Source organism: Theropithecus gelada, chromosome 9 (assembly GCF_003255815.1).
Source record: "Theropithecus gelada isolate Dixy chromosome 9, Tgel_1.0, whole genome shotgun sequence".
In the NCBI taxonomy this organism is placed as follows: Eukaryota; Metazoa; Chordata; class Mammalia; order Primates; family Cercopithecidae; genus Theropithecus; species Theropithecus gelada.
The window spans coordinates 39,841,733-39,864,255 of record NC_037677.1 but is presented as its reverse complement, the minus strand read 5'-3'; the positions used below and the strand labels follow the sequence as shown (position 1 = coordinate 39,864,255).

General features: G+C 51.8%; 1 protein-coding gene across 3 annotated transcripts; it reads left to right on the top strand.

Annotated features, from left to right (window-relative positions):
• The first annotated feature begins 7,354 nt into the window (after nt 1-7,354).
• CXCL12 (C-X-C motif chemokine ligand 12) lies at nt 7,355-22,298 on the top strand. 3 transcript variants are annotated; one of them, XM_025396947.1, is made up of 4 exons: nt 7,355-7,541; nt 11,624-11,741; nt 13,730-13,816; nt 16,402-16,567. In XM_025396947.1, the coding sequence occupies exons 1-4, from the start codon at nt 7,481-7,483 to the stop codon at nt 16,493-16,495; spliced, it is 360 nt and encodes a 119-aa protein (XP_025252732.1). In that variant the 5' UTR covers nt 7,355-7,480; the 3' UTR covers nt 16,496-16,567. The 3 variants fall into 3 exon arrangements, with proteins under 3 accessions (XP_025252732.1, XP_025252733.1, XP_025252731.1); XM_025396948.1 differs by lacking the exon at nt 16,402-16,567 and adding an exon at nt 19,109-22,298 and having other exon boundaries at nt 7,360-7,541; XM_025396946.1 differs by having other exon boundaries at nt 7,362-7,541; nt 14,548-16,432.
• The last annotated feature ends 225 nt before the right edge of the window (nt 22,299-22,523 follow it).

Sequence of the window (22,523 nt, the reverse complement as noted above, 5' to 3'; positions counted from 1 at the left end):
GAGGGGGTGAAGGGGAGAGCCAGATGGATGGGTGGATGGATAATTGGCTGGACAGATGGATGGAGAGATGGCTGGCTGGCTGGCTGGATGGATGGTGTAGGATGGATGGAGTGACGGATGAGTGGATGGATGAGCAGATGGATAATTGGTTGGATAGATGGAGGGGTGCATGGATGAATGGATGCATGGATGAATGAATGGATGGATGGATGGATAGATGGGTAGATGGTGTTGGATGGATATATAGATGGATGATTGGGTGTTTCGGCGAGTGAATGATGAATGGATTAATGTGTGGGTAGGGGTAGGTGAGTGGATGAATGGATGAATGGATGAATGGATGGATGGATGGATGGGTACATGGTGTTGGATGTATGGATGGGTGACTCAATGTTTCAGTGGGTAAATAGATGAATGGATTAATATATGGGTAGGTGAGTAGATGAATGGATGGATACCTCAGAGGTATCCCCACCTGAGTCCATCTCCCACTTACATGCCCTAGGCCAGGCTGCTGGTGAAGCCTACATTTGCACTCACCCTTGAAAGCCTCTCTCAGCAGCCTCTGTGTACAGCCCAGTCCAGATCATCCATGCAGTAAGACTACAGACACCCAGCCACAGGGATGTAGGGTGAAGAAAGAAGTACAAATTCCTCTTCCAAACAAGGAGGGCCAGTGGAGCTGGAATCCTGGCTTCTCTAATTGGAAGGGACCATCTGTGCAGGCAGCAGACCCAGCTCCCCCTTCACAACCCACAGCAGCTCTTGAGCTCTTTCCTCGCGTGCAGAATCCCACCAGCCCAGGATATTGCTCATGTGGCCCTCTTTACTGGGATATTTCTCCCCTCCTTCTCTACACACAGCTCACCCATCTGAAAGGGATGGAAAAAGTATCAGTAGCTGGGCATCACACACATCTGCTGGGACCAGAGGAAGAGCAGGGCTGGTGATACTGGGGATAAGAGACCTGCCTACCCCTGCTTCAGGCATGGCCAGGACTATTTCTGGAAGGGCAGGATTGGGGCAGGTGCTGTGTTACACTGCTCATCCCAGAAAAGAGAACAAGAAAAGATCATTCCTATATTGCTTTCATGCACCGCTTTCTAGCATCTCTGTGTTAATAAAACTCGAGAAATCCTCTCAGTGAAAAAAATGAGTGACTCCATAACCTCCCTTCTCAACCTCAACCACATGTTCTGAAGGGCCAGGCAGAAGACCACAAGGCAGGGGGCTATGGCAATGTGACGAGCATAGACTCAGCAAATGAAAATACAGGATGCTCCCTTAAACCTGAATTTCAGACAAACATGATGATTATTTTAATAAGTATGCCCCATGCCCCATGCAATGTTTGGGATACATTGATACTTAAAAACAAAAACAAACAAACAAAAACAAACAAAAAAACCCCTCGCTTTTCTGTGAAATTCAAACATAACTGGGCGTGCTGTGTTTTATGTGGCAAGCCAGTTCTTTCTTCTTCACCAGGAACAGCCCTACTTCAGAGTGGATTTAAACTCCAGCCCTGACAAATAATAGTTTTGTGATCCCTGTTTCTTAGTTCAGGAAATGGCCTTGCCATTGAACCCACCTCATCAGCTAGATGCAAGGAGGCAACAGAAGGCGCCCAGCACAGGGTGACTCTAGTGTCAATGCTGTTCACACTCTCAGTGTGCACACTCTAGGGTTTCTGATAGGTAGGGGTTGATGTATACTCCAGTATTAGAACCTTCAGTGGAGCCCTGGCTGCTGAGTCCAGTCTGCCCAGAGGCAAGGGGAATAGGAGAGAGCGGTGGAGCTAGGAGAGGGAGGCAGAAGGCATCCAGGCCTGATTGTGGTGACTGAGCACAGGAGGGGTTCACTACTTGGTTCCTGGGAACTGGTGTGGAGACTGAGGGCACAGATCTGAACCCTTGGGGCCTTGGGTCTGATTTGCCCTAGAACATGAGCCCTGGTAGTCCGACGGTCCCTGGGAATGTCCCAGGAAATACAAATTGCGCTATTGTGAAATATATATTTGGTCTTTGTCCCAGCTTCCTGACATGCAACTCCTAAGATCTTTGGTTTACTTGACTGATGGCTGGCAACCCTGGGTAGCTTCGGGGTGGGGACTAGTCACCAGAAAGACCAAGCAGGATTAGAGGGTGGGAACTTATAGCCCCACCCCATCAGCCTCTGAGGAAGAAAACAGTGCTGAAGGCTGTTACTGATGGCCAGTGATGTAATCAATCATGTTTATGTAATGAAGCTTCTATACAAACACAGCAAATCTTGGTTCCGAGGGCTTCAGGACAGTGGAGGTTCCTGGAGGATGGTGCCCGGAGAGGGCATGGAGGCTACATGTCCCCTTCCCCCAAACCTCACCCTGTGCATCTCTTCCTCTGTAGCCTTCGTAACACCCCCCTTATTTTTTTCTTTTGAGACAGAGTTTCGCTTTTTTCACCCAGGCTGGAGTGCAGTGGTGTGATCTTGGCTCACTGCAACCTCCGCCTCCTGGGTTCAAGCGATTCTCCTGCCTCAGCCTCCCGAGTAGCTGGGATTACAGGTGCCTGCCACCAAGCCCAGTTGATTTTTGTATTTTTAGTAGAGACGAGGTTTCACCATGTTGGCCAGGCTGGTCTCGAACTCCTGACCTCGAGTGATCCACCCACATCAGCCTCCCAAAGTGCTGGGATTGCAGCTGTGAGCCACCGCGCCCAGCCCATAATACTCTTTTTAATAAACCAGTAAACATAAGTGCTTCCCTGAGCTCCGTGAGCTGTGGTAGCAAATTAATGAAACCCAAGGATGGGGTCATAGAAACCCTAATTTATGGTCATTTGGTCAGAAGCACGGGGTAAACAACCCAGGGCTTGCAACTGGTATCTGAAGTAGCGGCAGCCTTGTGGCACTGGGGCCTCAACCTGTGGGGCCTGAGCCTACCTCCAGGTAGAGTTTCAGAGTTGAATTGAATTAGAGGACAGCCAGCTGGTGTCTGCAGCTGAAGGACTACTGGCTTTGTATGTGGGGAAACCCCACCCCACCACACACACACATCTGAAGTAACAGAAGTATTTTGTGTTATGAGAGTAAGGAGAAACTGAGTTTGTCATTCTTACATTCTCAGATCCCCCTGCCTCAGCACTGCCAAGCAAGGGAGTCTTTGGGCAGGACCTGCTCAGACAGAAGTCCTGGCCTGCTGTACATGCACATACCCTGACCGTGTGCCTTGCTTGCCTACACATGTGCCCAGAGCCAGTGGGGACCAGCTCTGTCTCCCAGGGGTCCTTCCCTCTAGGGCAACCTGGGGCTGTTTGCAACTGGCTCTTGAGGCCAGTGGGGATCTAGATGGGAAAAATATGGCCAGCTGGTCAAATGCCAAGTCCTGGCCCTGGGTACGGGATTCCAAAAGGCTTCCTGGACGACTGCCATGGGAGTGACTTATGTCCCCAAGCGTGCTTCCAGGGCCTGGCTGATTTTCCAGGATCCAGAGATGTTGGCCCCAGAGAGATGCACCCTTGCTCCTGCCTGGCTCTGTTACGTTGGCCAAGGCCCTCAGCTCTGAGCCTTGGGCTCAGAGCCCATGGAGACTTGGACTCCATGTCTTCAAAGCTGAGACAGTGGGACTTATTCTGCAAGCTTGGTCTTTGAAAGTACCAAATGTGACAAATTCAAAGAAGGCAAACTAAAGTCCTATGTAAGTACACTGTTCAGTATCTTCCTAAGGGCCTTCTCTGGGCCAAGTGGTTTCACACTGACTAAACCCACCATGCCAGCTAGTGTACCTGCTGCACAGATGACATCAGCAAGGCGGTGAGGATTTGTCTTCCACACCAGGCTTCCTGGTTCCTGGAATAGGCCACCTGCTCTTGAACCCCAGGGCCAGGTGTCAAAGGGGTGAGGGCAGATGTGGGTGGCTGGGAGGGGTGAGCACCTGCAACCTTCTCCCGTGGGTCCCTCCAGGACTGCATGGGAGCTGGGAGAGCAGCACTCCTGGAGGGGTGGCAGGGCCGAGGGTGTCCAGGGATCCCATAGGGCCTCACAGTCTTCCTACAACCTGAGCGCTCCTGGACCAGCGTTCTCCAGCCTCACCTGGCAGGCAAGTGAGGAAGACATTGTGCTTCCCTTGTATGGTTTTATGTTTCAGCACTTTGGGGCCAAATATTTATTTCAAAAGGGGGATTGGGGTGGGAGGGTATCAAAAAATACAAAAAATATTCTTCATGTAGAAAAGGTTTTCAAATTTCAGATCTATTTGTATTGCTGTCAAAATTTTTGCTATGACTTACTTTTTAAAACTTGAACCATATATTTAAAAAAAAATGAGCAATATCTGAAATATCTGCCTTTACTGTTAGTTATATTTTTTCTTATTACTTTAAAAAATAAATACATAAATCTATATTTTACAAATTTCAGAGTACTACCTGAAGTCACCTTGTCAATTACACACTGTACAACACGGATTTAGTGTAAACCTTCAATCCCTACTGGGGACCCTCTTGCAGGCCCAGTCATTGGGCTCTGGAGGAGTGAACGGCCCAGGCCAGGCAGAGGGGCGTGGGCAGATGCTGCCCAAGGGTCTAGAGACATAACACACATGCCAGCCCAGGAGATGTCCTGCCTTTAACTCAGCAGCCAGATCCCGCCTCCCAACTTGAAGGCTCCATGTCTTCAAAGCTGAGACAGTGGGACTTATTCTGCAAGCTTGGTCTTTGAAAGTACCAAAGTTACTGTGCTTAACAAGGCATCCCTGAGGAGCCACAGTGCCCTGCATTACCTGGCAGAGCGGCACAGAGTCTGAAGACCTCAGGGAGAAGGTGGGTTGCTGTAGGGCTCTATGGGAAATAAGAGTCCCCAGGCAGAGAAAGAAAGGTAGAACCTTTTGAGCATAAGCATAAGCACAGGACACAGAGAAAAGGGTGGGGAGCTTCGCTGACCCAAATTTGAGAGGTGCCCCTGTGGCCCAGTGAGCTGGAGCCATGTTAAAATGGCCTGGTCTGATGGCCGCCTGCTGTGCAGGCGGTGCAGAGGCCCCCAGAATGTACAGGGTTTTAAATTTCAATCGCCAAATTATAAAATTGTTAGGCTTGTACCTAAAATATGGATCCTTGGCTATCCTATTTAAAATCCTAACTCCCACCCCACTTTCCTGTGCTGCATCTTTCTCTAGCATTTAATGACCTTCTAAGTATTTTGTGCGTACTTAGGCTTAGTGCCATGTGCTTCTAAACGTTTAGTGCCTTTTTTAAAGTACTTCAAACATGTAGCCCAGGTCTAGCACATAGTGGGTGCTCAGTAAGTATTTAACGAACGACTAGGGGAAAGGATGGCCCCGATGGGTGCCGCTCAGTAAGTATTCAACGAACGACTAGCGGAAGGGATGGCCCCGATGGGTGCCACACTAGCTGCTGCTCTGGGGCCGCAGGGCGCCTGCAGGAGGGGCGGCGGCCAGGCCTGAAGCACTGGTACGCTCTCGACTCAGCCCACGCGGGCCTTTCAGGCTTCTGGAACAGATCCTAGGTCCAGCTGCCCACCTGATTTTGTGGCAAATAAAAAAAAAAAAGAAGACGACGCAGCGAGAGGCGGTGGCTTTTGCTTTGGCTAGATTTAAGGGCAAGCGAAGCCGCCCGGCTCCCGCGGGGTCGGGTCTCCGAACTCCAGGGCGGCCCTCCGCCGGGGTGTAGATTTCCCGTGGACCCCTTCGCCCTCCCGGGTTTCACCAGCTGCGCAGGAATGGAGCTCGCCAGAGCTCTGGGAGCCGGGAGGGAGGCGCTGCCACCAGGGGGCGCCAGAGCCCCAGCGCTGCTGCTAGTACGCGGCCAGGATCACCCGTCCAGCCCAGAAAAGACCTGCGGACGCCCGACAGCTGCCTTCTTCACTGGACCTCACTGCCTTCAGTTCTTTAAGGGCAAGGGCCAAGTCAGTGGGGTTCCCAACTCCAAGCCCAGTGCCCAGAGTGGGTGGGTGGGTGGGTGGGTGGATGGATGGTTGGATGGATGGATGGATGGATGGAGTGCCGGCACACAGCCATCTAACGACCAAAGTGGTTTTGGAAAAAAAACACGCAGAAAACACCCATTCCCACCAGCGGAGCTCCGGAGCCCTCGCGGCCTCCTGTTTGACCTCCCCCGCCTAATGGAGCCTCTGACCGCAGGCCTGGCGGGCCAGCCCACTCCCCGATGGCCAGGACTCCCCAGGGACAGGGACGTGTGCCCAGGGCAGGCCCCTGGATGCACGCGGCGACTGACCCCACTCCGCTGGACGCTGTGCGGGGAAGGACACAGAGAGGTGGCCGGGGCAGCCCGCGGCCACAAAGAGAGGCCCAAAGGGGCGCTCTCCTCACCCCCGCGCCTCCTGGGTGCCGGCCCGCACCCTCCCTTCGCCGCCGGGCTGGGGCCATCTGAGGTGTCCCGGTGGTATCCGGAGAGCTAAGCAACGCCGAGGGACGGCTCCATGGGAAGAGTTTTCTGGACCCAAATGGCAGATGCCAGTAGTATTGTCCTAGGAGGTGGAGGTCCGGGTGGAGGAGTTCTTGTCTCAGCAATTTGGGTCGCGTGGAGCTTTTCTTGGGTAAGGCAGGAAATACTTAGGTTTAAAGGACTTACAGCTTCCATTTATTGAGTACTGTCTGCCTGTCAGACACGATGCAGAGGACTTCGCGGCGTGGGGCGGGTCTCATTGAATCTCCCCAGTCCCACAACGCGGGGTGGGCCTGTGATTAGCTCATTTCACAGTTGAGAGGTCGGAGCTACAAAAGCTATATTCCCGTTTACTGACGGCCGCCGGCGCCTTCTGCTTTGTACAAGTGAGGAAACTGAGGCTCGGCTGGTGGCGCCATGGGCTTGGAGTCCGAGCCACGCTGACTGCAAAGACCGGTCTCATTCCCGCGGACCAAGCACCGCTAGCCGGGCAGGTTGCAAGCTTGAGCCCCCACGCACAGAAAGCAGGACCCCCTCGGCTGCCTTGGACCGCCGCCGCCAGCAGTCCCTCAGCCCCGGGAGCAACTCGTTTGCTTTTCATTGGTTCTCATTCAGTTCCTGCCATTGAAAGGCCCCATCCTGCAGCTTTCCACGCGCGCCCCACTTTCCTCCTAAGGTCCTCAGTCTCTCCAGCGGGGCCCTGTCACAGGGACAACAAGCCGGCGTCACCCAGGCTGCGGACCTCACTGCAGACCGGGCCTGCGGTGCGTGGCCCAGCGGAGCCTGAGGTCAAAGGCCGAAGCGCACTGCGGCCCCGGAGCACAGCGGGCGCGGAGGAGGGGCGAGGGGGAGGGGTGGGGGGCGCCGCCGAGGGAGTAGAGCGTCAGAGACCCCGGCCACGGCCAGCACTCGGCTCCGGGCCCGCCCCTCGCCGTGCGCCCGGCCCCGCCCCGCCTGGCTCTCGCATGTAAAGCGTCCGGCGCGCGCCTCCCACCGCCGCACTTTCACTCTCTGTTAGCCGAAGTGCCCGCTCTGCGTCCGGCCCGCGACCCGCGCTAGTCAGCCCGCCAGCCAGCGCCATGAACGCCAAGGTCGTGGTCGTGCTGGCCCTCGTGCTGACCACGCTGTGCCTCAGCGACGGTGAGTGCCCTCAGCGGGGAGGCCCTGGCAAGGCTCTGGGCTCCGGCTCCAGTCCGGCGCAGAGCCGCAACTCCTCTGCTTGCGCCCGCAGTTTGAGCCGCCCGGCACAGTGGGGGTGGAGGCAACTCGCTTCGCTGGGAGCTCCGGCGGTGTCGAGTCCAAAGCTACTTTTGCGCCGAGGCTTTGTGACCTGCAGAGAGCGACCGCCCGACCTCAGACTGGCTGCAGAGCGAGGTCAGGCGGGACCACTGGGCAGGAATGCCCCGAGGGAGCGTTCGGGGCTGGCGCGGGAAGGCGCGGAGGTGGGGAGTCGCGGATCCCAGACCTCTGCCCGCCCACACCCCCAGCCATTGCATTCCCGCGCGGGGCTCGGTTTCCAGCGGCGAATGCGCTCCGAGGTCCAGCTGAGCACAGTGCTGGAGGTCGGGCGGTGCATGGTGAGAGCGCGCTTTGCAAAGTTCGCCTCATGCTGCGACTCGAGGCTGTGAGGTCCGATGCAGCCGCGCAGCCTCGGCTCCCTGCGTAGCCTATCCTCTCCCCACACCCTCGCGGGGCTCTGGGCCAGGCGCAGGCGGGCTGCGCGGCGCAGCTGTCGGGCTTGTGCCACCCGCCAGGCCGCGCTTCTGCACAGCTCCGCGGTCCGCAGCGACGCGGATCTGGGCGCGCGTCCAGCCTCTACCTCCCTGCCTCTTCTCGGGTTCACCCGAGAGAAGCCTAGGGACCCTCCGGGCCTCCCACGCCCCCTCCCCAGATCCCCAAACACACCTGCAGACAGGCGCTTTTGTCACCAGCCGGCCAAGCGCTTTGCCCCGGAATGAGAGCTGCAGCAAAGTTCAATCTCCAAGGCCCTAAGCCACTGGGAACCTTGGTGTCCCGTTTCACTGGGAGAGGGCTCTTTTCTTTTCTTTCGCTGAAGAGAAACTCGCTGCCCTGTCATAGGACACCGCTGCAAACCAAAATAAACTATTGCCTCTGAACACACGAGACGAAACCCTGTGGCTCAGGCCGCTGCGCTTCCTTGGCTGCGAAGTTTCCTGCAAAGAGTTGAAGGACACCCTGAGTGCTCTTGCAGCCGCGGGCTGTGCGGGCCCAGCGCGCCTCAGGCCCTCGACTGGGTTCGTGCAGACGCGGCCCCGGCGTCCTCGCTGGCCGTGGACTAAGCGCTGATGTGAGCAGGGCCAGCGCAGCTTAGCCGCGCAGGAGAGGTTGGGCCGCCCGGGGTCGTGGCGGACTGCCTGAGAAGTGTTCAGGACACAGACTGAAGGCAATTGGGAATGTTTGTCGTTGTTGAAAAGTCCCTGAGGCAGTGTCTCCACACTGACCCCCCCAAGTCATGGGGCATGTTTCTAGATTTTATTGCTGGATATTCTTCTGTTCCTATAAGGGCTCTGGTTTGGGCGGTTATTGACTGAGAGGTGGGATGAGGGTGGAGGTGTCACAGTGCACCGCTCTGGGAAACGGTGCTGCCCCCTCCCCTAGAGGGCTAGAGAGAGGATTGGAATGAGGCACCCCAGTCCTTGAGTTATGGGTGCAGCTGACCTGGGGGAAGCACAGAGACGTGGGGTCCGTCCCAGACTCCTCTTGGCCTGGGAAGGGTGACATGGCCCTCAGAGTTGCCCCACTGGCAGCCAAGTAACCAGGGCAGGGGCCAGGCTCCAGGCAGGTCTGCTTCTCCTTGTACACATCGCCAGAATGCTTGTTCCCCCCCACCCACCCACCTCACCTCGCTGTGCCTATGTTCCCCCTGGCCCCACACTTAGTCCTAAAGCTGAACTACAGAGAGAGCTCGGCCAGGGGTCCTGCCCCCTCCCCCACTGGCTGACTTCCGTCAGGCAGCTGGGCTCCTGGGCTTCCCGGGGTTAAACTCAGGGTGGGCCCCCTTCCCAAGCCTGCTTGGAGGGGTCAGCTGGGCTCCTGTCTCTGCATTAGACTGGAAGGCTTTTTGAAAACTCCTGGAGCCAAGCTCACTGGGTCCCAAATCCGGGGTACCATCAGAGCCAGTCAGGATTCTTGCCAGTACACGGATTTACATCCAGAACGGTTGGGAAAGTTAGTCTTACTGACAAAAAGCTGGAGGAAAGAGCACATGAGGTGCACACGAAACCCTGTTCTTTTGGTAAGCACACCTGGGGGCTCTGTCACTTTAAAAAGACCTGTTGAAATTCGCTGCTTGACAGGCGGGCCTTAGGTCCTGAGAGTAGAAACAAGAATTGCTTTTGAAGGAAACGGATAATCCCAGGGGGTGTAGGGGGAGAGGAGAGAGCGCCTGTGTGTTGAGCTCTGAATAGGTTCTGATTTCTGGCCTGATCACCGCTGCTTGATTAGGGGAGCCAGAGGAGCTTCTCTTCTCTGGGCGCTGGAGAGTCACAGCCCCACCCACCCCAGCGGGGGCGGCTGCGGCATTTGCCCTTGGATGCATACCTTCAAGCTCACTGTTGCTTGGGGGCGAGGTGGAGGGGGGCTTGTGCCTCACTACTGGGCTCCTATTCTCCTGTCCACCCCCAACCCACCCCCTGCCTCAGCTTGGAAGGGCCCAAAAGAAATCCAGGGAAACCTGGAGGCACAACACTCAGAGAGGAGCGTTTAGCTCCTCAGTTACCCAGGCTGCAGGCCGGGGCCCTGGTGGTGGCTTTCCCAGGCGATCTGGTTACAGTGCAGTGCTGACCTCCCCTGCAGGGTCCCAGTGCAGCAGCTGGAAACGAGCCCCAGAGGTGCCTTTCTGGAGTTAGATCAGGTACAAAAGTGAAGGCTGCGTTGGGTCTCTCCAGTGCCGTGAGTCACCAGCAACCTGATGTTCGGCTTTCTCCTGGGTTTCAGGGAGTTGCATTTGGTCCCGGGGACAAGGAAGTGGGGAGACAAGTGGTCCCCTTTTCCTGCAACTTGGTGGCTAAATACACACTGCTGTTCTTAGTCCACATCATCCCTCAATTGACTGCAGCCTGTAGAAAAAAAATAAAATAAAATGAGCCCCTTACTCAAGATTTCTTCCTGCTTCCCCAGCATTCTTTCCCAAAGGTGCAGAACTTCAGACAGAGGCCTCTCAGAACTTTGTAAACAGGCAAGCTTAAAAAAAGAAAAGAAAAAAGAAAAAAAAAAACTCTGGACTAAATATTCTTGGACATACATTTAACCTCTGATGAAAGGATCCACAAGTTCAAATAATTTGGGGTATTAAGTGGGGCTTGGATACAATCTGCAAGGAAAAAAACAAAAAAACAAAAAGCACACACAAATCCCAGCCCTCCAGGGCTTGCAATTCTATATTTAAAGGTTGAGCAGTGGGTTCTGCAGGAGCCCCTTGCTAATTTACACTAATGAGTGTCAATTATGGCATTTTGTAAATTGGTGATTTTGTAAAGATCTTAATACAATTCCTGAGGCTACAGAATCCCTGCCTAGGCAATGAAAACCACATTTGACTCCAGCTCCACTAATCTCCAAGCCTTGGGGGAAGTGCTGGGCAGAAGGTGGGCCCTTGGCCTGCTCTCAGGGGACTCACAGGTAGGAAGCCAGCCAGGATTCTTTTGTGCCTTCCAGAGCTTTAGGTGAATGTGAGGAGGGGGCTGTGGGTTGGGGAGGGCAGCATTCCTAAGCACTACTGTGCTTCCTGGCTAGAGGCCTGGGCCAGAGGAGAGAGGCCAGAGAGCCTGGAGCCTCTTGTCCCCCTTCCTTTTCCCTGAGTCAAGAGATCTTTCTCAGCTGTCCCTTGAGGAATTTATTTTACAAAGAGTAACTGGGAATCTCAGTACCTTGGACTGAAACCGTTATCTCCTATAATTACTACCTTTACCTTAAGACACTGAGCAGGTGGCTTCTAATTTAATCTCCCCCCTCATCTAGGGTCCAGCTCTCCCCAGGCCTGTTGGTCTCCTTGCCCTGTAGAAGCTGAGTCTGAGCTTAGCCAGAACTCACTGTGCTGCCTGAGGAGATGGCCTTTCCCAAAATGCACCAGTAACCTGGAACTCACCCCGGTGATGCCATCTCTTGATCCTTAATGGCTGCACCAACTGCTGCAGACCCAGGCACACATTACCAAAATCTGGTAGGGTACTCAAGTGCCTTGTTCTCCTTACCTCTTCTAGGGAAGCCCGTCAGCCTGAGCTACAGATGCCCATGCCGATTCTTCGAAAGCCATGTTGCCAGAGCCAACGTCAAGCATCTCAAAATTCTCAACACTCCGAACTGTGCCCTTCAGATTGTGTAAGTCTTGAACATCATCTAACGAACAAAGTTGCATCTAACGAACATAGTAACATCTAACCCAAGTCTTGTTAAAGGTGTAGAAGTAACATAAGCCAAGTGTCCAACCTTGAACTTGGCATAATTAGTGGCAGCTTTTTTTACCATGAGGACCTTTAGTGTGCCACCAGCCATGAATTTTAAAAGCTGTTCTTGGCCTGCACACCCTGCTGTGCTTGTAGTAGTTCTCTCTTCTTTCCAAACCTCCTTTCTTCAGCACAGCACAGCTAGTTGTTGGAGAAACTATGGGCTTTGCCAAGGTTTTGACTGAAGCCTACTAAATTAGCCAACCCTTAGCTAATAACAGTGATAAATGGCCTGCCAGTTTCGGGGATCCGATGCCCTACATTAACTTACAAGACCTAAATTCAGTTTAAGTCCTCTTTAACCATTGGGTGAAACTTCAACATTTTCAGCTCACTTACCTGTATTTTCTCAAGTACAGCATATGAGGTTTTGGTGTTATTTGGTGTGGATGGCAGCCGCTAACATTTGATTTTATTCATTTGGGAAACAAAGACCAAAATCACACATTCACAAGACAGGAGAATCTCAGCTGGGTGCAGAAAACCGCAAGAAGTGCAGGAAGAACGCCATGTGCTTGAAAGCCTATAGCTTGGCCCTCTCATGCTCACGAGGTCCTGTGTCTGAACATGGGGAAGCAAGGGCTCGGGGAGTCTCTTGGAGAGGATTTGATTGCTCAGAAGTCCTAGTGCAAAAAATGGAGTGGGGACAGCAGTTGGAACCAAAGCTACAAATTCCCAAAGACTTTTCCACCCGACACCAACAGTTTTTAGTTTTGATTTTAGAAAACTGTTTTTAGTTTTGAGTTCACCCTTTACTGCCTTGAATGTGTTTGTTATTTACAGTATATTTTAGGGCCCTAGAAGATGAATATATTTTCAGTACTTTGTCTACAACATGATACTTTATCTCTTGTGAAGAGTATTTTAAAGATACTGAATTTAGCTAGCATGGACCTGCTTGAAGTTGAAGATGCCAAATACAATTCTCAGGTCTAAACAGACACTAAATTAACAAATGGCAGGGCCTAGATTTGCACCCCAATGTGGGTTGCTCCGAGCCACACCCACCTCTGCAACCCTCTTCACCTAATGGACTTGAAGACTCCCTGGGTGCCCCTGAGCCACTGTGCTGGGGCTTAGCTGTCCTCAAGACCCTTAAGTACTTGGGCTGTGTGACATTCCCTGGCACCTCGGGCTTTCTGGCAAGAGATCCAGAGAGATGAATCAGGCCTTCCCCAGGAGTTTGCCTGTAGGGAAGCTCTTGAGAGTGTGAACTTAAAAACAAATGAGACCAAGAAACATTCAGTGAACTTGTAAAATCTTTCTAGAAACTATTTTCTGGTAAGCCACCTGCACTGCCCCTCCCCTCCCTGGCTAGTCACCTTCCCAGTCAGACTGCAGTGACTTCTGGAGGCCTCCTGCCTCCAGGCTTCCTCACGCCCATCCTTAAGTCAGCCCTATGTCTATCAAGATGACCCATCCAAATAAACCTCTCATCGGTTGCTCTCCATTCTCCCCTCCACAGGCGCCTAAAGCATCCTATCCTCCCCTTCCTCAGTGTCCTCTGCATGCTTTGTAACCCCCCTGGCGTATTTGCTTCTGATTTTCCTTTCCCCTTTATTTACTCTCCAAGCTCCTACTTACCCTTCAAAGACAGCTCAAATGCTCCCTTAAATGAATTCCCCCTGCACTGCCACGGAAAGACTTCTGTTCACATTTCCATGTCTCTGTAATGGAACTTCCTGCACTGCCAGCGCTGAGCTTTCCCCAGCACATCGCGAGCACCTCTGGAGCCTGAGCATGCCAAGTGGAGCACGGGGTGCCAGCAAGGGCCCTAGATGGGTGTTGGGGTAGCGGATGCACACGTGGCAGCAGCGCCTTCCTCCTGTGCAGCCGCACACTGTTGCCATTCTGTTTTCACAGAGCTCGGCTGAAGAACAACAACAGACAAGTGTGCATTGACCCGAAGCTAAAGTGGATTCAGGAGTACCTGGAGAAAGCTTTAAACAAGTAAGCACAACAGCCATAAAGGACTTTCCGCTAGACCCACTTGAGGAAAACTAAAACTTTGTGAGAGATGAAAGGGCAAAGATGTGGGGGAGGGGGCCTTAATCATGAGGACCGGGTGTGTGTGTGGGGTGGGCACATTGATCTGGGATCGGGCCTGAGGTTTGCCAGCATTTAGACACCGCATTTATAGCGTACGGTATGATATTGCAGCTTGTATTCATCCATGCCCTGTACCCGTGCACGTTGGAGCTTTTATTACTGGGGTTTTTCTAAGAAAGAAATTGTATTATCAACAGCATTTCCAAGCAGTTAGTTCCTTCATGATCATCACAATCATCATCATTCTCATTCTCATTTTTTAAACCAGCGATTACTTTAAGATCTGAATTTGGCTTGTTTGGAGCATCTCCTCTGCTCCCCTGGGGAGTCTGGGCACAGTCAGGTGGTGGCTCAACAGGGAGTTACAAAAAGTATCCTTCCTCCAGACGCTGAGGCTCCTGCAGCAGCGCCCCTCCCAGGAGGAAAGCCTCTGTGGCTCTCAGATACCAACTGGGGCTGGGTACTGCCACCGCCTTCACCTCCTCTTTCAACCTCAATGATTGGCTCTGTGGGCTCCATGTAGAAGCCACTGTCACTGGGACTGTGCTCAGAGACCCCTCTCCCAGCTATTCCCACCCTCTCCCCGACTCCGAGAGCATGCTTAATCCTGCTTCTGCTTCTCATTTCTGTAGCCTGATCAGCGCCGCACCAGCCGGGAAGAGGGTGATCGCTGGGGCTCGTGCCCTGCATCCCTCTCCTCCCAGGGCCTGCCCCCCAGCTCGGGCCCTCTGTGAGATCTATCTTTGGCCTCCTCCCAAATGGAGCTGGCCCTGTCCTGGGGATGTGTGATGGTCCCCCTGCTTACCCACAAAAGACAAGTCTTTACAGAATCAAACGCAATTTTAAATCTGAGAGCTCGCTTTGAGCGATTTGGTTTTGTGATTGCCTCTGAAGCCTATGTATGCCATGGAGGCACTACAAACTCTGAGGTTTCTGAAATCAGAAGTGAAAAAATCAATGAATAAACCAGCATCTTGCCACTGCCCGCCCCTGAAGCCACAGCAGGGTTTCAGGTTCCAATCAGAACTGTTGGCAAGATGACATTTCCATGCATAAATGCGATCCACAGATGGTCCTGGTGTTATTTGTAACTTTTTGCAAGGCATTTTTATATATATTTTTGTGCACATTTTTTTTACGTTTCTTTAGAAAACAAATGTATTTCAGAATATATTTATAGTCGAACAATTCATATATTTGAAGTGGAGCCATATGAATGTCAGTAGTTTATACTTCTCTATTATCTCAAACTACTGGCAATTTGTAAAGAAATATATATGATATATAAATGTGATTGCAGCTTTTCAATGTTAGCCACAGTGTATTTTTTCACTTGTACTAAAATTGTATCAAATGTGACATTATATGCACTAGCAATAAAATGCTAATTGTTTCATGGTATAAACCTCCTACTGTATGTGGGAATTTATTTACCTGAAATAAAATTCATTAGTTGTTAGTGATGGAGCTCATAGACGTTTCTGGTTTATACAGTTAAGCCTGCCTGTGGTCAGGTGCCTGAGACCCCTTCTCACAGCCCATGTGTGACAGTGTATGGGCTTTTTCTCACGAGCAGATTAGATCTGCAGCTCAAGTTTTTGAATCTTTTTTTTTTTTTAACCCAATTGAAATAGTAGTGCTGGTTTTCTGAAGAATAATATTTGACTCACTAATTCCTCTTCCCTCCCTCCTCCTCCTCGGTTCTCCTAACATCCCCATGTAATCCCCAGAGACTCAACCCTAGTAATATCAACCTTTCACATTTTCCCATGTAAAACTCCCATGACTCCAGGCCATGGTTAATATCAAGCTTTCACAGGGACAGGTGGCCTCACCCCATAAATCATTAAATACCATTCAGCTTGAATCATTTTAATGTGACAGTCACGAGCCAGTTGCTCTAATAAAAATCTGCTAACCAGCTCTCTCCCTTGCTCTCCAGAACAATTGCATTCATTCCCAGGAGGGTTCACAGGCATCTAGAAAGGGGAAGGTGGGACCACTGCCTTTTTTCTCCTCTTCCAAATGGCAGTCTGAACCTGGGGCCCGCAGCCTCCAAATGTCCAAATGCAGGCATTTCTTAGAGAAAGCTAAGAGTTCAGCCCTGCATTGAGGAGAAAAAGTCCCATGAGAGCAGGGCAGGGCAAGGTGACAAGGACCACGATGGCCAGCCTGGCCCTGGGTGTACCCTGAGATGTGGATTCCTTGTCCCCAGTGGGAACCAGATTCAGGTTGGCAGATTGGCAGTCACTGTAACCCATTCACAAAGGTGTTTTAGGAGCCCATGGAACATTTGTTTGAATGGAAGGAAATGTCCAATTTATCTTAGTAAATCACTGATAAACAGTGCTTTGACCAGGGGCCTCCAGGTCTGAGACTGAAAGCACAGTTTAACTGGTACATGGGCCAGTGTTAAATCGTATGCAGACTGAGACGAAGTTTTGTTTATTTCCACATTATTAATGGTTCTACTAATTTTATCTAAGGGGGCGCAGAGAAGAAAAAGTGGGGAAAAAAGAAAAGATAGGAAAAAAGAAGCGACAGAAGAAGAGAAAGGCTGCCCAGAAAAGGAAAAACTAGTTATCTGCCACCTCGAGATGGACCACAGTGCACTTGCTCTCGGCGCTTTGTAAATTTGCTCAATCCTCCTCCAGGACAGACCCCCATGCAGACCGGGCAGGGTCTCAGACTTCCGTGGGGGAGCAGTGCTTTGCTGCCCTGCCAGCCACACCGGCTTCTGTATTTATGTGCTTTTAAAGGCCCTTATTGGTCTGCTAAGTTATGAAGAAAGTAGTTGTGCAGAGACTGGGGCAGGGGTCTGTGACGTGGAGCCTGTGTGCTCAGGACTCTGTCCAGAATAGGCTGGGAGCTCCAGGAATGCCCAGGTTTGCTGAGCCCCTCAGCCCACCCTCCACTTCCTCTCTTAGAAGGCCCATGCTCACTGGGGAGCTCACCAGCTCCACACACTTACAGTCTGCATTCCTGTGGAGACCAGGCTGTAACCACTTGGCCAGTGTGCAGGGCAACCTGCTAGCCCAGTAGAGGTGGCCTTGCCAGGAAGGGGGTGTGCCACCCCTCTGTGGCCCTCAGGAAAGGTGAAAACTGACTGAGCCTCAGGGCTGGGCCCTAGCTTTTTCCAAATACCCATTGCCTTTCCCTCCACCACTCTGCCACCTGGGAAGGGGCTTCTTCAGCCTCTCCTTCCTGGGTTGTGGGAGTGGCTTGATCGCCAAGCCCGGGTGGGTTTCTGCAAACTGTGTGGGGTGAGCCGGAGGGAATGCTGCGTTCTCAGAGAGCAGATGTGGAAACACTTCTCAGGGAGCTCCTTTTTGGGCAATTCTCTTTAGAGTCTTTAAACAGGTCCTCCACGTGGAGGACAGATGTGCTATGGAACATTGCAAGGGTCCTGAATCCCTGGGGATCCCAGCCTGTCCCCTCCCGCCTCCTGTGTGATGGCGTGTGCTCCGGCTGCACGGCGCAGCCGCCTCGGTCCTCATTCATGGGAAATACCTTATCTGCCTAAAGCAAATACCACTTAAGCTCTAGAACTTTCCTGCACCCTCCGTCCCTGCCCATGTAGATGTATATGTGAGATTTTTTTGCCAAGTTTCTCTAATCTGGACTGGGAGGATGGAAGAGCAAGGCCCCCGTTTCAGTAGTGCTCTGAAAAAGGATGCATTGAATTTCTCAGCCCTTCTCCACCTCACATAAACACCTGCCCACCCTGCACCCCGAACCTGGGTCATAATTTTAATAAATGCAAAAAGAGGAAGTGGTTGGAGGATGGAGCACATGGAATTCAGGAGAAAACCCACCAAGACCCCTGCATGTCAGACACACCCCGACCCGGAGCGCCGTCTCCCCTTGAGCTTTAATGAGCTCCCTGTGATCAGAGCCATGCCTTCTCCTCCTTGTGGAGGCATCCTAGGATGCTTCAGCCAAAGGCCTTTGTTTCCAGCCACTATCCCTTTTATCTGGACAACTCTCCAGGCCTACGTTCCTCTTGCCAGCACTGGGGGTAACAGGCCTGAGCCCTGGATACAGGGGTGCCCTAGTCTTCTGCCCTCCCCACATCTTAAGGCACAGGGCTGTTGGGTGGGCTGCCTGGGGCTGCCATCTTTCCCGTGGAAGCCAGTAGCCGTTGTGGTCCATGGGACTCTGACAAAAGCACCCCAAGAGGGCCAACCTGTGCCCCCCTACTTGGCTGTGTTCTTCGGACTCCACATGCAGCAGGGCTCTGTGCCTGGGAAGGGGTGGCCAGTCTGTCCAGGTCAACATGAAAAGCTGTTGGCTCCCTAGGGACAGAGGGCCCAGCTAAGGCTGCCTGAGGATACAAACTGCTTGCTGCAGTGACAAGCAATGCTGCCTCCCTCCCGTCCCACTCCTGGGGAGCAGGGTCTGCAGGGACTGAGAGTGGGTCCCACCTTGAGAACGCTTGCAAGGTCTGTCCTGTCTTGATGTCTTGATGTGACTGCACATGCCCTGGGGGCTCACTGTGGCTTCCAAGTGGCTTATGAAGCTCCTGGGAGCAGGTGGTACACCCACTGCTGAAGACAGGGTCGCCATGGAAGAGCGAAGAGCCTGACCGGGATTCCTGGTGGGTTGAAACTAGGAAGTGCTCACACCAGTCGGAGCCAGATGAGGGGTGCGCCATGGTCACTACTCTGTCCAGCATGCATTCCTCCTGGGAGGTCCTGGCCGCCTGTGCACCCACCCCTGTGCCACCTCCAGCAGCCCCACCTGGGGCCACCTGCAGTGGCGTGGCCCCTGGCTGAGAGGCTCCGAGGGCGAGGGGTTACTGGAAGCCATGAAAGTGTCTCTTGGGAGAGCCGAGGCCAGGATGCAGGGCAGCAGCATCCTGAGCCTCAGTCCCACGCCAGTGCCGGGTAAGCAGTGTGCCCTGTCCCCGTCGTATGACCACTCTGATGGGCCTCTCTGTGCCTTCATACGTCTGCCACGTGTCTGTTCTCTGCTTTCTGCCTTCCATGGGTCCTTCCGCTTCAGCCTGGCTGCGTCTCGCACTCCCCTCCCCTCTGCTGTCCCAGGGCCTCTGAAGGGAGATGCATGGCCAAGGTGGCAACTTGGAAGTAGGGAGTGGCCCCAGGGCCTCCGCGCAGGCAGTCACCCTGCAGGAGCCAGCTGGGTGTGGGGGGAACCTCCCTTAATGGTGTTTCCCTCTGTTCTTGTCAACAGGAGGTTCAAGATGTGAGAGGGTCAGACGCCTGAGGAACCCTTACAGTAGGAGCCCAGCTCTGAAACCAGTGTTAGGGAAGGGCCTGCCACAGCCTCCCCTGCCAGGGCAGGGTCCCAGGCATCGCCAAGGGCTTTGTTTTGCACACTTTGCCATATTTTCACCATTTGATTATGTAGCAAAATACATGACATTTATTTTTCATTTAGTTTGATTATTCAGTGTCACTGGTGACACATAGGAGCTTAGACTAAGGCCATTATTGTACTTGCCTTATTAGAGTGTCTTTCCATGGAGCCGCTCCTCTGACTCAGGGCTCCTGGGTTTTGTATTCTCTGAGCTGTGCAGCTAGGGAGACTGGGCTGAAGGAACCTCGCCCCCATGGTCAGCCCTAGGGTGGAGAACCACCAGGAGGGATGCCTGTGGGTGCCAGGACCAGTCAACCTGGACAAAGCCTAGTGAAGGCTTCTCTCTGGGATGGGATGGTGGAGGGCCACACGGGAGGCTCACCCACTTCTCCATCCACATGGGAGCCAAGTCTGCCTCTTCTGGGAGGGCAGCAGGGCTACCCTGAGCTGAGGCAGCAGTGTGAGGTCAGGGCAGAGTGAGACCCAGCCCTCATCCCGAGCACCTCCACATCCTCCACGTTCTGCTCATCATTCTGTGTCTCATCCGTCATCATGTGTGTCCACGACTGTCTCCATGGCCCCGCAAAAGGACTCTCAGGACCAAAGCTTTCATAAAAACTGTGCACCAAGCAGGAAATGAAAATGTCTTGTGTTACCTGAAAACTGTGCACATCTGTGTCTTGTTTGAAATATTGTCCATTGTCCAATCTTGTGTTTTTGTTCGAAGCCAGCATCCTCCTCTGTGACCAGTGTCTTGATGCATGCACTGTTCCCCCTATGGAGCCGCTGAGCGAGGAGATTCCCCTTAGAGTGCAGTCCTGATCAGAGCCGTGTTCCTTTGGGGTGAACTACCTTGGTTCCCCCACTGATCACAAAACCATGCTGGGTCCATGGGCAGAGCCCAAGGGAATTTGGTGTGCACCAGGGTTGACCCCAGAGGCTTGCTGCCCCATCAGTGCTCCCTCAGTTGTCAGTACCTTCAAACTAGGGCCAAGCCCAGCAGTGCTTGCGGAAAACAAGCATTCACAACTTGTTTTTGGTTTTTAAAACCCAGCCCGTAAAATAATCAATCCTGGACATGAAGATTTCTTCCCAATTCACATCTTACCTCATCTTCTTCACCATTTGGCATTGCCATCATCTCCTGCCTTCCTCTCTGGGCCCTCTCTGCTCTGCGTGTCACCTGTGCTTCGGGCCCTTCCCACAGGACATTTCTCTAAGAGAGCGATGTGCTGTGCAAAGAGTAAGTCAACCTGCCTGACATTTGGAGTGTTCCCCTTCCACTGAGGACAGTCAGTAGAGCTCTACTAAGCCACTTAAAATGTTCACTTTTGACAAAGGCAAGCACTTGCGGGTTTTTGTTTTGTTTTTCATTCAGTCTTACTAATACTTTTCCCCCTTGATTAAAGACCCCAGTTTAAAAAAAAATTAATGAAGAAAGTGGAAAACACGGAAGTCAAAGCAAGGAAGCTATATGTTACATGTAGGAAGTAGGAAGTAAATTATAGTGGCGTAATCTTGAATTGTAAATGTTTTTGAATTTAATAATCTGTAGAGTTATTAGTAACATGTGTTAAGTATTTTCATAAGTATTTCAAATTAGATCTTCATGGCAGAAGGCAAATCCATCAACCAAAATTGTTCCTTAAACAAAAATTAAAATCCTCAATCCTGCTATGTTACATTGAAAAACTAGAGCCTGAGGGATCTTTATTAGTTATAAAGATACAGAACTCTTTCAAAACCTTTTGAAATTAACTTCTCACTATAGCAGTATAATTGAGTTTTCAGTGGTGCAGTCATTATCCAGGTAATCCAAGATATTTTAAAATCTGTCGTCATGTAGAACTTGGACTTACCTGCCCCCAATCCATGAACTTAGACCATTGAATTCTTGGTTGAGGAAACAAACATGACCCTAAATCTTGACTACAGTCAGGAGAGGAATCATTTCTATTTCTCCTTCATGGGAGAAAATAGATAAGAATAGAAACTGCAGGGAAGATTATTTGCATAACAATTCCTCTGCTAACAATCAGCTCCTTGGTGGAGACTGCCCAGCTAAAGCAATATGCATTTAAATACAGTCTTCCTTTGCAAGGGAAAAGTCTCTTGTAATCCAAATCTCCTTTTGCTTTCAAACTGCTAGTCAAGTGTGTCAGCGAGCTGTTGAGTAGGGCTCCCTCATTTGTCCTGGGACCTGGTGCTGCCTCTACCTGACATTCCCTTGGGCTCATTGTAACCTCTTTGGAGGCCCTCACTGCCAGCTCTGCATCAGGACCCAGAGGAAGGGGCCAGAGGCTCGTGGACTGGCTGTGTGTTGGGATTGAGTCTGTGCCACGTGTTTGTGCTACTGTGTGTCCCCCTCTGTCCAGGCACTGAGACACCAGCGAGGAGGCTCCAGAGGGCACTCTGCTTGTTATTAGAGATTACTTCCTGAGACAAAAGGTTCAGCTTGGAGCAGAGGGGCTGAATAGCAGAAAGTTCCCCCCACTCCCCCACGACCCACAACCTTAGATGTTCGTTCTAAGTCTTTCCATTGGATCTCATTGGACCCTTCCATGGTGTGATCTTCTGACTGATGTTATCACCGTGGGCTCCCTGACTGGGAGTTGATCACCTTTCCCAGGTGCTACACCCTTTTCCAGCTGGATGAGAATTTGAGTGCTCTGATCCCTCTACAGAGCTTCCCTGACCCATTCTGAAGGAGCCTCATTCCTGGGAAATACTCCCTAGAAACTTCCAAATCCCCTAAGCAGACCACTGACAAAACCATGTAGAAAATTTGTTATTTTGCAACCTCGCTGAACTCTCAGTCTCTGAGCAGTGAAGAATTCAGTGTTAAATGTGATGAATACTGTATATTGTATTGTTTCAATTGCATCTCCCAGATAATGTGAAAATGGTCCAGGAGAAGGCCGATTCCTATATGCAGTGTGCTTTAAAAAATAAATCAATAAGAAACAACTCTTTGAGAAACAACAATTTCTACTTTGAAGTCATACCAATGAAAAAATGTATATGCACTTATAATTTTCCTAATAAAGATCTGTACTCAAATGTAGCCACCAACAGTTTGAAATTAGTGTTACTACTTGGAATTTTCTGGACATGGTTTTTTCCCCTCAAACCCAAACCTGAGGGTTGTGTAATCCTGGCTACAGTGGTTCATGGAAAACAGGGCATTGTAATCATGCTAATCACAGCTGAGAACTCTGGAGGCATACTTGCCTCTTCTGGACAGCTGATCCTTAGCAGGGAAAGGTGCTCCCTTTTCTCTGAGTGTCCT